The 16,521-nt window shown below is 40.1% G+C and overlaps 1 protein-coding gene across 6 annotated transcripts in view; it reads left to right on the forward strand.

Annotated features, from left to right (window-relative positions):
* The window catches only part of FILIP1 (filamin A interacting protein 1), a 101,435-nt gene extending 88,430 nt beyond the window's left edge, over window positions 1-13,005 (forward strand). For 4 of the 6 annotated variants that reach the window (XM_066179668.1, XM_066179669.1, XM_066179671.1 and 1 more), the window contains one exon: window positions 4,355-8,566. In XM_066179668.1, the coding sequence (XP_066035765.1) occupies window positions 4,355-4,561 (207 nt within the window). In that variant the 3' untranslated portion in view covers window positions 4,562-8,566. Of the gene's footprint in view, window positions 1-4,354; window positions 8,567-12,202 lie in introns of those variants that run through there. The other 2 variants (XM_066179667.1, XM_066179670.1) reach the window with 2 other exon arrangements.
* Window positions 13,006-16,521: the final 3,516 nt, after the last annotated feature.

The following is a 16,521-nucleotide window of genomic DNA, read 5'->3' on the forward strand; positions in this document are numbered from 1 at the left end:
ACTTTATCTTATGCTTCCCTTTGTTTTTTAATGTCCCTAGTCAGCTGATCAGGCAACTTCAAACAAGCTCAAATGTGACTTTTCCTCCCCAGCCTCTTGGAAAAAAAAAGTGTATTCACCATCTGTTTTGCAAATGACAACTTTACAAACACACTTCACTGCCCCTAGTCAGAAAACCCAAGCTGTGATCATTTGCTCAGTAACCCTAGATGAAACCAACAGATACAGTTTTGAGGGTTTTAGTTAATAAAATTGAACAAGACGAACTGATACACAGCTGCTTTCTTGGCTCACTGGATTTAATTTTTGTCTTAATTCTCCTCATACAATATGCTTTGTACAATGTATGCCTTTTCTGTGGCAGCCTATGGATTTGAATAGTTCCCATAGAAACAGGGAAAAATGGTGTTTAGTCCTCCTTAGCTTGATTAAAGTCAAACTCATGCCCAGGAAAATACTTGGACTGTCTTAGCAGACCTAGGATATGATTTTTTTATTGCAAATGGACCACAAAGACCAAAGGATATGGAGACCAGAAAAAGCCTGCTTGTTAGTCTTCCTTAGCACATTGGCCCAAATTTCTGTTCTCAGGACAGTTAATATAGTTTGCAGAAAAAATCCCACATAATAAACCCAAGTATTCTTTGTGAAAAACCCAAAACAGTGGTGCCTGTATCCTGGTTTTTTGATATAGGCCTTACATTTGGTTACAGGATTGCTGGTGAACGTGGATCATCTTTGACTACAAAGATGAGTGTCAATCCTATAATCACTTAATCCCTGTGCTCTCCACCTCCTACAAGTCTGGCATTGAGTGCCAACTGTTTCTGCTGCCAGGGTACACAGTGACTCCAGTGCCATGCAAATCTGAAGGGAGCAGAGGGAATCCCGGCTGCAGCAGAGCCTGCCCGGTGGCACTGCACCAACCATGCAGAGTGTCCTGTGACCATGGCAGGGGGGCCCAGCTGAGAAGCTGTTGGGTGCCAGAGGAAACGGGACAAGTGTTTGTGCAGCTGTGAGGCCACTTGCAATTGGACAGCACTTAGTTTGAGATTGGCATCTAAATGTAACTCTTTATAGGTGTCTCGTGCTCTAGGCTGCTGCTAGAGCTCCTGGAGGTGCAGGAGACTCACTTGCCCGTGTAGTGGTGGTGTGGCGCTGGCTGTGTGCCGGTGGCAACTGAGATGTGTATGAGGCTGGGAGGGATAACAGGCCTGTTCCTTCCTGCAGTGGCAGCTATGGGACACCTCAGATGGCATGAGATGCCTCGGTGTGGGCAACTGAGTCAGTCTGTAGCGATCAGTCCCCATGTCAGCACTGAGGCCTCTGTGCTGGCTCTGTGGTGACTGGGGGCTGATTCAGCTGAGACAGGGCTAGCTTCTGTGTGAGCTGAATTGCCCACTGGCTCCACTGACTGTATTGACTAGATCTCAAGTCCCACCCTTTCAGGATAAAGTTACTTAAACATACTTTATTTTAGTGCCATTTTCGGTGCTGTTAAGTAGTCTACCTACCTTCCAGCTGTTTAGGTCTCCTTGGGTCATCTGTCTTGTCTGCCAGCCCTGTCTACATTGCTTGAGTAGCCCAGGGCTTTTCAAATTGCACAAGGTGTCTGTTGGTCACTGAACTGAACCATTTCTGTCCAGGACAAGCTGGGGCCTGATCGGATTGAGAACAAATGCTGAGAAAGCACTTTTGTAATTAAAATATTCCAGAAGCCAGGGTGCGCATGAAAGCATTCTCTTTGTGTGTCAATAAAATGTACCAAGGAGGATCTGTTACAAACTGCTCAAATATGCTACGTGTTCTGTATGCTCAGTTTGCTTTTTTTACCTTTAATGGGACTGCCCAACCTTACTGCAGCTTCACAGGTTAATACACCTGTGTCTGCTATGAGAGCTCATTATGACTCCACCATAGCAGCTGCATGTATTCACTCACTCAGTAATGTCTTGTCTAACCTCACTGGGTCCCTGTTCTGGCACCTTGTCTTGCCTTGCCAGCTCAGATCCAGCTTGCATCACCCAGTGTCCCATAGGGTCGCATCTCGGGCATCCATTCCAGCTGTGTAAGGGTTAGTTTCTGGTTGGAACCACATTCCTGGATCAGCCAGAAGACAGCAGCCTACAGACAAACAGGGCTGGAAGGAATAGCTTTGAGTTCTTGGAAGAAACAATGGAGAGACAGGCAGTTGTGTGGGTTCTCTGCCACAGATGCGAAGATGTGGACTGGATGTGTTCTCTGCTTGCTGCCCCTTCCCGCGCCCAAGGGCACAGCCGGCTGTGCCATCTCACTTGGCAAACACAAAATGCTATTGGAGCTGCCTGTGAAGCAGGCATTAGCTTACAAGTGATCATCACGTTAGTATGCTGGAATGAAGGCAACTAAGACATTTAAAGCAAGTTAGAATTCTTTTCAAAGTGCTTTTGAGTGATTTAGGCTTGAAATGAGTAACTTGAAAGCGCCCAAATCCTTAGTTAATAATTTACATGTGAATAAAGCTGAAGAAATGCCTGAGATTCCAGCTACTCCATTTGATTGCCTCATGTTTACACACTGTGGAACTCTTTCAGGGAGTACAAGATGTTTGTCATTTGGGTTCCCTGGGATGTTGACATATTTTCCAAGGCTGATGGAATGCATTTGCATGTTTTGCCCTACAGAATTGTATGGGCCTAACTTGTTTTGACATCTACATGTGAGTTCCATATTAGCCTTTAAACTGCTATTGTAAATGTTGCTTTTAGTTATTGAAAATGGCTTCCTTCCTGTCAGGCAGACAGCATTCAAGTTTTCCAATTGTGATTTTTTTTGAGTGTACACATGGGGTTTTGAACTGTTCTTAGAAGATTAAGGAATGGTTTTCCTTTGCATGCTCAGGATGGAGACAGAAAGCTCTGATGCCACTGGCTGAAAAACATTTGTAGAGCATTTTTAAGTAAATGTGCAAATGTATGTTGCAGCTGACATGGGCTCCCAATCCAGTCTATTTCAGCAGTTTAGTTTTATTTTGCTTATATGTCATAAGTTGCAGAGTTTAGCAGGTGGGTCTAGCTAGGATTCCAGAATTTTAGGAGAATTGTTCTCTTTTGTGAGATCAAAGTCTTTATCCAAAATCTGAACAGAAATGTCAATCACATATGAAATTCAGCTGAGACACTGAAGTTGTCACCATTATCATTTGTGTCTGTATTGCACACTGCAGGAGATAAAGCTTATTTTTCTTTCAGAATTGTCATGTTTATAAGTATTGTCTTTAAGCCATCATTCATATGGGATAGCTCCAGTTTTGACCTTCATTATCTGGCCAAGAGAGACAGAAAATAGCAGTTGGCCCTTTTGAGTCTTTTCATCCTATCCAAGTACTCCTTGTGCATTTACATGGTGAGATTTGGTTGCTTAAGCATACGTGCTGATTGCAGTTTCAAAGCTATGGGATAGCTTTGGCCTGGTCTCCAGCTGGGGCTCCAGAAGGGCACAGGAGATGTGTTGGGTCTGCCAGTCCCGGGCCAACCACTTAGGCTGTTCTTTGTTTTTTTAATTCTGAAGTACTCAAACTTGAGGATAAGTATGCTTGCTAGGCTGTTGTCCAGGGCAGAAATCTGGCAGAGATAGTAAAACTACCGTCTCCACACTGCCTTGAGGTATCTTTGGAAATCTGGGTTAGCAGTTTAACCCTCATCAGAGTTTCTCAAGTCGTGATTAGGGCTTGGAGGGGGACAGCGAGCCCTTTCCCACATCCCTCCTGCCACAGGAAAAGGAAATCCAAATCTTTTCTCTGTCTCTTTCTCTCCCAGCCCCCTGCCCTTCCCAGTGCAGAAATAAGTGGCCACAGCCATGAGCTCAGCATACTTTGGGAAGTAAAATTCAATTTTATTTATTATGCTGAGTGATCATGCCCCAGCTCCTAAGATTTGGCAGTTACCCCGGGTTTATCGTTAGCCTCAGCAGACTGTGCTGTTCTGAGAACCCACGCTAGTGTCTATACAAGATGCTAATATTGTTCCTCTCTTGACAGCCAAGCCAATGTTGTAGTAGTCTCTAAAGCCATCCTGCACTGTGTCATGCTGTAGAATGGGAGATTTGCAGAAATTCCCATCCTTATGACATCTTGATTCCAAACACTGGACCGCAGCTCTGGGAAACTCATTTGATCCCAGCTGTGCCTTTGGCCCTACTCTAGCAGTATGTGCCATGCCTGGATTCCAAGTGTGAATATTACTTTGCTAATAGGTATGATCTGGGATATGGTTGTTTGAGAGGTAAATGAAGAACCAAAGGAAAGTGTAAGATGAGCATGTATGAGAAGAAGTCCTTAATTCATGGCATTTTCCTCTGTCTCTTTGTTTTGCAGACAGGACAGGATGGGTCATCCCTGAGACCTACACCCACCCGCATTCCTGTGTCAAAAGGTATGAAAGCAGGAAAGCCAGTAGTGGCAGCCCCAGGAGCAGGAAATGTGACAAAATTCGAGCCTCGTGCTGAGACTCAGTCTATGAAAATAGAACTGAAGAAATCTTCATCCAGCAGCTCTGCCTCCCTGGGTGGGGGTCAGGGCTGATGGTGGTGGCTCAGGGGGTACGTTCTGCAGGTTTTACTGCTGCCATGGAAGTCAGCTCCCCTGTCTGTGTAGTTGTTCACCGTTTGCCTGTACTAACGAAGTCCTGCATCTGTTGCTTAACAACAAACTAATAAGTGTGTGCACTGACTACTTGTATAACAAAGTCCTTTTGTTTTCTTACTCATTGTAAAAAAAAAAAAAAGAAAGAAAAGAAAAAAAAAAAAAAAGGAAGGCGGCAAGCTGTCAAAAAGGCAATTTTATGCCAGGAAGATTTTCAGTCTAGGAAGTGAGAATGGGGTAATTGCACTAGGTTATTAATCTTGTTCAGGAATTCTTAATGATAGACTTGGTCACTTTTTAGTAGATCAAAGGAAGTTTGGCCACTTTTACTAGATTGTTTTCCACCTTAATGGATCACTTTCCACCTTTGCTGCTGCATGGTCTACTTTCTTTCCTGCCTTGATCACATTATTGAAATGCCAGATGGCCTAGGGAAGCAATGCCAGAAGACTTGCCATGCGTCCTTGAGGTCCAGTTTTAAAGAAAACCAGTACCTTGTGTGTGGGAGGCAGAGGAAGGATGGGCACCATGTGACCATGTGGCCTTCTCTCTAGAAGCCTCCCATCAAAATCACTATTTTTCACTGGTGAGCTGCTTTCTCAAGGTAGTTACTAAATTCAGGGGCAAAGGGATGTTGTACAATGTTTGGCACTAATTTAATTCTTCCAGAGAGAGTTAACACTTGTAGACAACACTTAGAACCAGGTCCCTGACTTACACACACTGGAATACTGCCAGCTCAGGGCTCAGATGAAAGCTTGTGAGCCAGAAGGTTTAGTCTTCTGCGAAAGCTTGAAAAACACTGTGTGGCAAAAATCGGTACAATACATTTGTGTCTGCTCTGAAGACCACTAAAGGCTATGAAGCAACTCATTCCATTGACTTGACTAGGTTTTCAGTTTTCCTAGTTGGGTCTTATATTTAAACTTGCCAAACATCCTTATGTCTTAGAGGGTAAGTCAGCACAGACTGCTGGTGGCAGGACTTGCTATCTAAAGGCACAGCTCAGGTACAGACAGTGAAAGACGGTTTGGTATGGAAATCACTCTCAGTTTTCAGTTGTTTAAAATATTTTGTCATAAAATGCAGACTGCCTTACAATACCATGGTGATTCATCATTTTCCTTCCCTCTTTGTGATTTCCTCATTTGTATGTTTGCATTTTTAAGCATGTTTTAAGGAATTTTTCCAGCATGAAAATAGTGTGGATGCTGATGATTGTTATGAATGTTTATTTAATAACAGTAGAGTTATTAAAGGACATTTCCATTAAGTGATCAATTTTCACAGAAGAAAGTCACAACCAAAAGAAATGAAGCTGAGCAGACCAGTAAGTGATGGGTTTAAAGTTGTATAATGCTTCAACCACCTCAGCAAACTGTGAAGGGCCGAGCAGTTACAACAAAAAGCAAGGTGGGAAGACCAGCAATGAATTATAAATAAAATTCACAGAAAGGAAAATGCACCAGTGGTTGAAATACGAAATTTAGCCTGGGAGAAGATATTTGATGGAAGACTCTGTCACTGAAGGTCAAGAAAATTATACTCAACCCAAGCAATGTTCAGTTTTCTGTCTGCTTTACATTGCTCTAGAAATTCAGATCCAGATATGGCAATTATCCCATTGTAAAGCTGGCATTTTATTATTCACATGAAGGGCATTTTTCTTTGCCACATTAAAAAAAAAATGTTCCTATGACATCCAAAAATCAGATTAGTATTAATAGCATTTTTTGTAACTCCTATTCCCAGTACTTCAGATAAAACTTGGAAACTGGAATTAGCAAGGAATGGGAATTACTGTGTCAGAAATACATCAGATCTTCTCAAGTAAATCTTATCACTTAAAAGCCACAGTATGTCAGTAAATTGTTGCTGAGATCTTACTGTTCTTATTGTAACACAGACTTTTTAACAGATATTTAAAGGAAAAAAAGGGTTTTTTTCTGGATATTCACTCTACTGTTACTGAAGGAAGTTGTAAGGTCAAACCAGTCAAATGATATTGCAAACATGATCCCCAAGCTAATGTGGCATGATACAGCTGCCTTAAGCCTTCCTTGTGTCAAAGAAACTTAGTTCCTTAGTTAACTGTCACCATACTCAGTACTCTATGTGTGCCAGTGGTTGAAAATCTTGTTTTTGTTTGAAGTCTAAGAAACTAATTCACCTGAAGAAACAAGCCAGCCTAACAGTACTTGAAATCTAGGGCATGCAAACTGGCACAGCTAGAGCCCAACTGCTGGCACAGGCTGGGAGTTGCTCCTGTAGAGTCAGTAGGATTTGATGAGACAGACTTCAGAAATTCCAGAGGGGTCAGACTTAGGATCCTGTTATTTTTCCCCAGGGGCTGCACATCAAAAACAGACTTTTGCTCTGCCGCAGAAGTCTAAAGAGTTGGAATCGGGCAGCTGGTTAAACTGTTAGCTAAAAACAGGTATTTAGTTATACTCAAAACTTTTGACATCTGTTTTAATTGACCTAATATTCTTGTTTCCTAAAGGTGGAAGGGTAAGATGAAGAGAAAAGAAAGCCTGTAGTTCAGAAGTCTTAAAAGTTCAAGCCTAACTATTTGTATTACATTGAAATTTCCTCTGAATCTGAAGACACTTATGTTTAGTGACTGCAGTAAGATTCTCCATTCAGTAGGTCAGCTCCAAAAAGCAATTTAAACAACCAAATCTAAAAACAGTCTCTAAGCCCAAGAAGCTTTCTGAAGATCTTCTTGATGTTCTTCCACAGCCCTTGTCTAGTCAATGTTTCTGTTACGACTTAAATGTAGCACTGCAGCCTCTGTGCCTCACTGAGATCTATAATGCAGGTGTTCTTGTATTTCCTCCGAGGCTTTTAAGTCAAGTCACAATTTCACGGTCACTTAAAGTCAGGCTATAACTCCACAGTGGACTGAAAAGTTGTAGTCCTGTCTTTGTCACCTCCAGCCAAGAAAGTACTCAGTGACTATGTGGCTGTCCTTTGAACTGGCACAAGTGTTCGAACTTAACTGGGGAACTGATCTGAATTAAAAGGGATCTGGCAAAAAAGTGTAAAGGCTTTAACGTAAAAGTGGCTTTAAAGTAACTTAGTGCCAGGCTCACAGGCCAGAAAAAGAAAGGAGGAGGGCATAGGAAACCAGTTGGTGTTTTAAAGTGACTGTTGGATCATGAATGCCTTCTAGTAGATCAAATGCCACACAAATGCAGGGGTAGTGCTGCTTATTGTGGAAAGCTCTTGGTTGAAGCCTTTTTTTAAAGGCAGGAGACAGATTCCCCTTCATGACAGTGTCTGAGGAGACTCAAACCCACATCAGCTGCAGGCTGGTTCACTAGTGGCACTGACAGCTGAGGGAGACGAAGGTGGCATTCTCATTCCCTCCTGGAAAGGCTGTGCTGTTCTGCATGGAATGCTTCAGTATTCACTGAACAGAAACAAGAGAGTGGTTGAGGGGTCAGGATATTGAACTAGGAGGGTGTCCCCCCAGATTTGTGTCCCTGTTCCAAAGACTGCCTTTGAGCCTGGCCCTTTTGAAAAGGAGGCTTATAAGATGAAGTGTCTGTGTTCATCCATCCTTCCATCTCTCCTTCCCTAATGAATAACTCTGAACACACCAATTTCATCCAAACCTGACAAAGCAATAGGGGTCTCCAGAATAAGAAGTTGTTCCGGTTTAATGAAAAGGACAGCAGAGAAGAGGAGCAAGAATTTAGCAGTGCCTCACTGTGTGGAAGAGTAGGGCATGAGCTCATCTTCATACAGCATCAAAGAATGAACACAAGAGTGATGTCAGAAATGCCACAAGGACAAGCTTTGTTCAGACCTCAGAATTTACTAGGCACCAAAGAATTAAACTCTGACACATCAATCCAAAGGAAAGCATTAGGGCTTTATTTACAAGGCTTTTGTGTATTCTGCATTACTGGATAATAAAGTATAAACTAAGCCTTCCTACGTGATCATTTGGAATCACTCATCCTCATGCTTTCTCTCTCTTACCTTTTTTCTCAGTCATTTTGTTTGGGTTTTGGTGGGGTTTTTTGTAATGAAGTGAAACAATTTGAGTAGCAAAATAATGCACTCAGAATCTTAAGGACAGTGTTACAATGCTTTGTCAGGAACTAAGACAACTGACCAATCTTTGTAAATTTGGTCTATTCAGTGTCAGCTGGAAGAAAGCCCTGTTTTGGCTGATGACACAGCCACATAAGCAATTGTGATCGCTCAAGCCCAGCAGTAGTAACGTACGGCTTAGCACCAGCATTAACGTGGAGAGGGGGAAGAGCAGGGAAAATGCCAGCCCATTCATGAGCGGCACACGTGGACTGAGAAGGTGCATCCTCAGTTCTCCGGGTGATCTCTCTGATTTTAAGTCTAGTTCCTAAGAAGTTTTCTACCATGTTCCCTAAGTTAGATCCCATCACCAGACTTACTGCTACATAGGGGTATTGCTAATTTGGTCTTAGCAGATCAATACAATAGAGTGTGACTGAAAAAGGAGCACAGAGCTTCCACTGTAATGCCTAGGGGGGTTTCTCTCAGATTAGTAAACGTCCTAAGCAAATGGTAGAAGAAAAATAGAGATTTTGATTTACTTTGGTCGCCTTTTTTCCTTTTGTGACACCCGTTAGCGTGATTTTTCAAAACCCAAACGCTTTGTGACTCTTTGTAATAGGCCCGTAGAGTACACGTCACTGTATTTAATCATCAAACCACTTACAGCACATCGTAATTACCACCATGGGAGTAACCTCTAAAGCCACATTAATATGTTGATCCATGCCAACAGGATGCCAAGTCATATGTCCCTGCTTGCAATATACCACACATGTTCTAAAATATGCTCAGTTATTTACATGAATATTCAGTAATTCTGATCAGATGTGGAAGAGCATGTCTTTAAATAGAGTCTGCTACTGTCCTGCTAGGTTTCAGGTACTTGGCATAAACTGCAATAGTCAGGACAATTTTCAGATCAATTATATGTTCCCATCACACATCAGTGGCCAATTTCATTGAGTTGCTTTGAAACAGTAGTCTGCTGGCAGGAGTTTTTGTGAGCTCATCGTTTGAACTTGTTTTCATTTAGGGGAATGGTTTTCTCCCCTGTGTCAGTGTGAATTATCAACCTCTTTCTCTTAATTTTTTGCTTGAGCTGTCTTGGGCAAAATTATATGCAATATTTCTCATTTTAGACATTAACTTCACTTTGAATCTTAGCCCCTACACATGGCTCTTACCTAGGCTTTTTTTCCCCTTAAAATGTAACCAGGGTTAACTACTGTCAGGTGCAGAGCTATCGGCTCTTGGGTATGAAACACTCAGGTGTGAATGGTTCTCCAAACAAAAAAAAAAAACCAAACCTCTCCTCGGGGTTTTAAAAATAGAAATACTGATGTATGATTCTCTTCTGTTGCTTGGGTGTGCATTGTCTGTGGTACATTAATTTTTGTATTATCTGGTGATACTTGTATATATTGTAAGGAGAAATTAAACTTTATATGTTAAAATGTCACTTGATGTGCTTCATTATATAAACTGGTATCCTGATGTGTTTCCTTGAGAAGTTCTGCTTTCCATCAGTAGGACTGAAAGCAGAATTAGCTATATTACATTAACTTAATTTTCTTTTTCTGTCATTAAAATAAATTATTTTAAGTGAATACATAGCTCCTTGAAATATTCCCATCTAGAACTCTACAAAAATTAATTTAATCATATCCTTCAAATATAATCATATTCCTACAGAGGGTGGCCCAAAAGAACTCTTGACAAAATCTGCCCTACTCTAATTTTAGCTTAGTAACTGTTCAGACACCTCTTTTAGTACTACACATATGTGCATGTACAGAATATATATGTTCACATATATATATATATATAAAAGCATTACAAATACATCTGAAGCAAACTTAGAGTGTGTGTTTTCTAGGTGTGTGAGAAATGAATGAAAGATAAATATCAGTGGAAATTATTTGATTTTTTAAAAAAACCTATTTTTTCTCCTACTCTTTTCTGCACAATTACTGTTTGGGTCTGTAGGAGAAGGGTGTCTGATTCAGACATCAACTGTAGTTTTGCTTTTCATTCAGTGACTGAGCCTTAACAAGGAGTGTGAGATTTTTCTGCTGCCCATTTTTTTTAGAATGTGGTGTCTAAACTCCTTATTAAATGTGCACAATGAATGTTAAGAAAATATTTTTTTCTTTAAAAAAGAATATTTTTAATATAAAGAAAATAATTTGTAAATGTAGCTTTTAACATCACATTCCACAAGAGCTTCAAGGTAGAACAGCACGGCTGTAAGGTAAAATCATACAATAGTTTGTGGTTACTTCACATTCACTGCTCAAATGTGGTAGAACTGGTGTACGTTTCTTGTTGAAAATCATCTGTTGTTGATATATTTTATGGAAAATAAATACTTTCCATTCGGGAAATTCTGTTATTTCATTTGCCTTAACTTATTTTATTGGACGTTGCCTCAGCCTTGCTCTTGCTTCACCACGTATGAAAAGCAGCACTGCGATCTGCCATCTAGTGGCAAAGTTCTGGCAGTAAGAGTACACGGAAAATGCTTTCATTTTTCTTTCTTCTTGTAATATAACTTCATGAAACACCTTGCAAATATTAGTTAGGAAGCAGATAAAGGCAGAATTCAATAAAAATGTAAAAGGCAAAAATTATATCAATAGTGTCATTTCTTGGATCATGTAAATTTTGAAAAATTTTCAGACTATTAAGAAAGGAAGGTAACAAAAGTAATTTCGATTAAGAATATTTCTGAAAATGTGTAACTGTATGCTTGAATTAGTATTGGTACATTATTGATACAGTTACATTTTTTGAAATGCATAAAATACACCTTTTCAGAGAAAAATGTTAATTGACAGTTAAATTCTTATATTAAAAAAAGTTGCCTGTAAGAGCTGTATATATAGGTAGAGAACAGAAGACCAGGCCGCCAGTACTTCAGCAGAGCCCAGGGATTAATCAGGGTCAGGAACCTCTGATACTATACACAGGGCAAAATTAAATCCAGCCTTTTAAAGAAAATACCAACACATAGTTTTGCATGCTGTGGCTGAAATTTATCCCTATTAAAGTCAGTAGCAAGATTCAAGAAGACTTGCTGAATAAACACAGCATAGATTTCTAAGCCAAGTTTAAATTTTAAAAAATGAGAAATGACCCCATACCTCTTCGTCGTCCCTATTTATGAAGTTGCTTAGACAAGACTAGACACCCAACTCCAAGTCTTTCTCTACCTAGTTTGGGTGTGGAACTGGAACTTTGGTGTCCCTCTGCTTTAATCCATTCAACTGTATTACTCCTTTTACCCTGTGGGCAACCAAATGATGGTCTTGACATTGAAGTGGAAGCCAAGGCCCTCTGGAGCCGTCAACAGGTACTAATTTAGTTTCCCTCTGTAGCATTAGCCAGGACAGTTTTATCAAGCAGTGATGTGAGAGTAAGTTTGTGAGACATTTGTGAGACATTGCACTGCCATTGTAATTGCTCTTCTTTAAAGTAAGTTGCAATGCGTTTGTAGTTTCATAAATCCGAATGTTTTGCTCTCTTTTCTTTTAGAGAGTGTCATCATTCACCAGTTACGCGTGAACTCTAGATGAGTTACCGCCCGCTAGAGCTCTCTGTGGGCACTACCCTCCATGCCTGTGGATGGATCCCTGTAGAAGCTCTCTGCCATCAACACCAGGGTCACTTATGCTACTGATTATTTGTGGAAGTATTAGTGCTTCCGTTAGGTTTTATACTTTTTTTTTCCTTGGTAGAGCTTGAAAAACGAATGGCCTTGCTGGTATTTTAAAAGTATCTAATCAGAGAGAGAGAGCAGCAGTCCTTCTGCCAGCTGAATTTCAATTTTAATTGCAAAGCCTAAGGCACGTGCTTGATTTTGTTTGATATTTGCCATATAATTTATTTTTATAATACACTTTGTAAAGTAGCTGTGCCAAAGTTGCGATTCCTGTTGCTTATGATGCATTTATTTGTAGAATACACTGTCAAATTTGCAATTTGATATTTTTGTAATAGTATGTGAAGAAAGAAAAATGTAACTTCAGCAATGTTTTCTGTTTAAATGGAAAAGTATTCAGTACATTTTTTTGCCACCATGAGATTCTGTGAGACTAAATACTCTGAAGACTGCTGTATGGAATTTGTTGCAGAATATTTCTTGCACTGTGTGATTGTTTGGCATAAAATTAAGTATTAAAGTCCAATGCCTTGAAATACAACCAGATTTACTCACTTTAAACAATGTAAGTCAGTTTTAAAAGCTGTGATTTTTTTTTCTATATAATGTTTTTACTTCTGCCTGTACCAAAAAAGTTGATTTTCATTACACTGTGACTAATAAATTTTCACAACTATGCAAATGTAATCAGGTGTTTGCATTTCAACTCCAGTTTCTTAAGGTTGGCAGTGCTCATCTATGTATTTGTTTATGGGGACAGAATATGGGTCTGGAAGTTCCTTTTCCTGACTGGTGTCTCATACAGTGTCACAGTGATGAACAGGGTGAAACTGATTCAAAGAGTCATAGAATGGTTGGGGTTGGAAGGCCCTTAAAGATCGTGTGGTTCCAATCCCCCTGCCATGGGCAGGTTTCTCAAAGCCCCATCCAACCTGGCCTTGAACACTTCCAGGAAAGCTGTTCAACAGCTGCTCTGGGCATTTTGTTCTAGTGTCTCACCACCTTCACAGTGAAGAATTTCTTCCTAATATCTAATCTAAACCTACTGTTCCTCAGTTTGAAACCCTTCCTCCTTGTCCTGTCATTACATGCCCATGTGAATCTCTCCATCTTTCTTGTAGGCTCAGAAGTTAAGATACAGAGATGGATCAATCACCAAGCCCTTAATGACTTGATGGTTTCTAACCTTGTGCTTTCAGAGCACAGGCAGAGATGTTTGGTACTGTCAGAACTTTTAGTCCTGGACTAGACACCAGGCACTCTGCCACATGTTGAAGGGGCCCCTTTTACACGGCTGGCTGTAGCTTCTCAAATAGCATCCAGAGAGTTCTGTGGCAGCTATACTTAGGATGATTTTTGAATGAATGATAAATAAAGCTACATGCAATCCAGGCAGGGTCTTTTTTTCTTTTACATTTCACAACCAATGATTTTTAATCTAAATCATTGGCACATACTTAAAATACTGCAGATTTTTAACTGCAGAAGCTACTGGGAGAAATTATCTTTTTTGGAAAGGAAAACAGTTTTGCTTGCAGGAGATGTGCTGTGAGATGCCAGAAAGAGTGCATTAATGCAGCATCCCACTGGGATGGTTAGGTTGGTCCATCTTTGAAGCTGGAATATCACACTGCTGCGTAGTCAATTTGGTCTTCACGGGAGCCATGGGAGCTATTTTTCCTTTTACATATGAGTTCTGCAGCAAATGCTGATACTCTGGAGAAGCAGGATATTCCAGGACCTGTATGAACTTCCTTGGAGTTGATATCCGTTGTGAAGAGTTTACTAATACAGCCATACTGAGGAATCAAAATTAAGTGCTGCTTATCCTGTCAAAAGAGTAATTTCATTGGTATAGCTTATACTTAGCTGGTACACAATGTTTTTTAAGGAGTGGAATTTTTTTTTTTTTTGTTACAGCAGACAAGGTATGCCAATAACATAGTTGTGTCTGTAGGTCATATTTTAGTGCAAGCTGAGAAGAATTCCAGCTTTTAGAGAGCAATACAGCTGAGGTGAATAAAGTTTAGTGTGTGCCATATTTTAGTTTACTGCACAGCAGAATGAACATTGTAGTGACCCAGATCTTCTATTTTCAAAACATTACCATCCCTGTTAAGATCTACACTGAGCTCAGCTGGACTGAAATTCCTGGCTATTTGAAAGTGACAGTGACATGCCTAAAATAAACTTCAGCTTTTAAATATGAGTAGGACACAAGTAAAATCTTATTCCAAAATTGATTCTAGGTTTAAAGGTCCTAGTCAAAGTAGAAAATATTTTTTTCTTCTATAAATTTTAATATAAAGCCAAAGAGTATGAGTTTATGATTCATAAAACAAACACAGAAACATTTATGGTTTTGCACTTTCATCAAGTTTGTAAGCTTCCCAAAATTGTTTAAAGCATACATACAATCATGGTGTATTGAAAAAACTTGGATTTTAAAATACTTTTGATGAACTGCAACACTTTGGAGCAATAGACTGGTGATTTCATCTTGCATTTATGTTCCTGCTCAATTTTTTACATTACCTAACTTGGATGTGAATCTAAGGTAAAAATGTAAAAAAAATGCATTAGCCACATAACTAGCCTGTATTTTGGGGACACACAGGAAGAAATCTATTAATATAGACTAAAGATGTGATTAATTTCTACAAGCACTGTAATTTTAAAAGAGGTAATTGGGAAGTGCTTTCGCACTAAGATAGTGTAGTGGCTATAGATACCAGTAGCTTTTAAGCAATAGAAAACCAATAAAAGAGCTACTTTTCCCTTAGAGATCTCTTAGTGTCTAAAGAGGACTGAAAGACCTGCGTAGTATAATTACAGTGATAAAATACAAAGTTTCAATCTACAAAAAACCTCAAATGCTTAGATTTCTAGATATAAACTCTACAGCCCTTGAGTTTTTTTTTTTTGTCTTGTTGTGAAACATAATCAGACAAATTTAACACGCCCTTTCTTGCCAGTCCTCTCACACCTGAGAGCATCAGGTCCCAGCCTCCCAATATTACCCCTTGGTTATCCTGCTGCCAGAGAAATTTCTTGCCATCTCACCACAGGTTTACAGGCAGTCTTGTTCCCTTGGGATCCCAGGTTGCATCTCCCTGGATTCTCTGTGAGCCTGTGGGAATAAAAGTTACTATAGCTGAAGGTAATAATTGCAAACAGGAAATAATACAGGAAAGGGTGGTACTAGTGACAAGGGGCTTATCTAGGGGGAACGGCAGCAAAACCTGGGGTCCACAAGATAGTGGAAAAGATAAATTAGGAATGAAATACAGTTTTAGCACAGATGCCACAAGGAATAGGAATAACTTTTGTATTCTATATAATTACTTAGGCACCAAATTAATACTTACATTTTAGATGTTTATATATATATACATATACACATATATATATATATACACACATATATATACAAATTTTCTCTGCTGTCACTGGCCTTTTGTGCCTCCAGAGCAAAATGCATTTACACAAGTCATGTGCTCCCCCCAGTGGTCTTGGCTGATGCTCTCGGTGTTCCAGAGAACTAAAAGGCATTTATTTTACAAAAACCGTTCCACAGCCAACTAAAAAGTCTTCAGATTAGACAAATGCTTAAAAAGTTATTTAATTAAATAGTTCGAATTACTTCTCTCCTTGAAAACAAGTAAATACATAAATATTCGCTGAATGTGGATTTTGGCAGCACTCTAGAGTGACTGAATAGAAAGGGCTAGAGAGTCCTCACCAAACAGACTTTAATGCAGAAATGCCAATAAAGTGAGAAACATGGACTTTCAATGTTGCATTAGCTTGAGCAGTGCCTGCTAAAGCAGGTATTCTGGGATGCAAGTACATACTCCCACACTGCATTCCACAAGGTGACTGCTTCTCCACGGAAGGGGTTTTAACCACTGAAACGGGTGGCCCTGGGGGGTGGTAGAGTCCCTGCTCCTGGAGGTGTTTAAGAAAAGACTAAATGGTATCCAGTGCCATGGTGTACTTGGCACGGTGGTGTTCAGTCAAAGGTTGGACTCAATGACCTCAGAGGTCTTTCCCAGCCTAACTGATTCTGTGATTCTATTAGTGCAGTCACATTAGCTCCTAAGGGAAAACAACAGCATCCATATATGTAAGTATCTAAAGGGTGGGTGTCAAGTCAGAGGGAGCCAGACTTTTCTCACTGGTGCCAAGCAAC

Source organism: Chamaea fasciata, unplaced genomic scaffold (genome assembly GCF_029207755.1).
Source record: "Chamaea fasciata isolate MVZ Bird 193981 ecotype frontalis unplaced genomic scaffold, bChaFas1.0.hap1 SCAF_3, whole genome shotgun sequence".
Classification (NCBI taxonomy): Eukaryota; Metazoa; Chordata; class Aves; order Passeriformes; family Sylviidae; genus Chamaea; species Chamaea fasciata.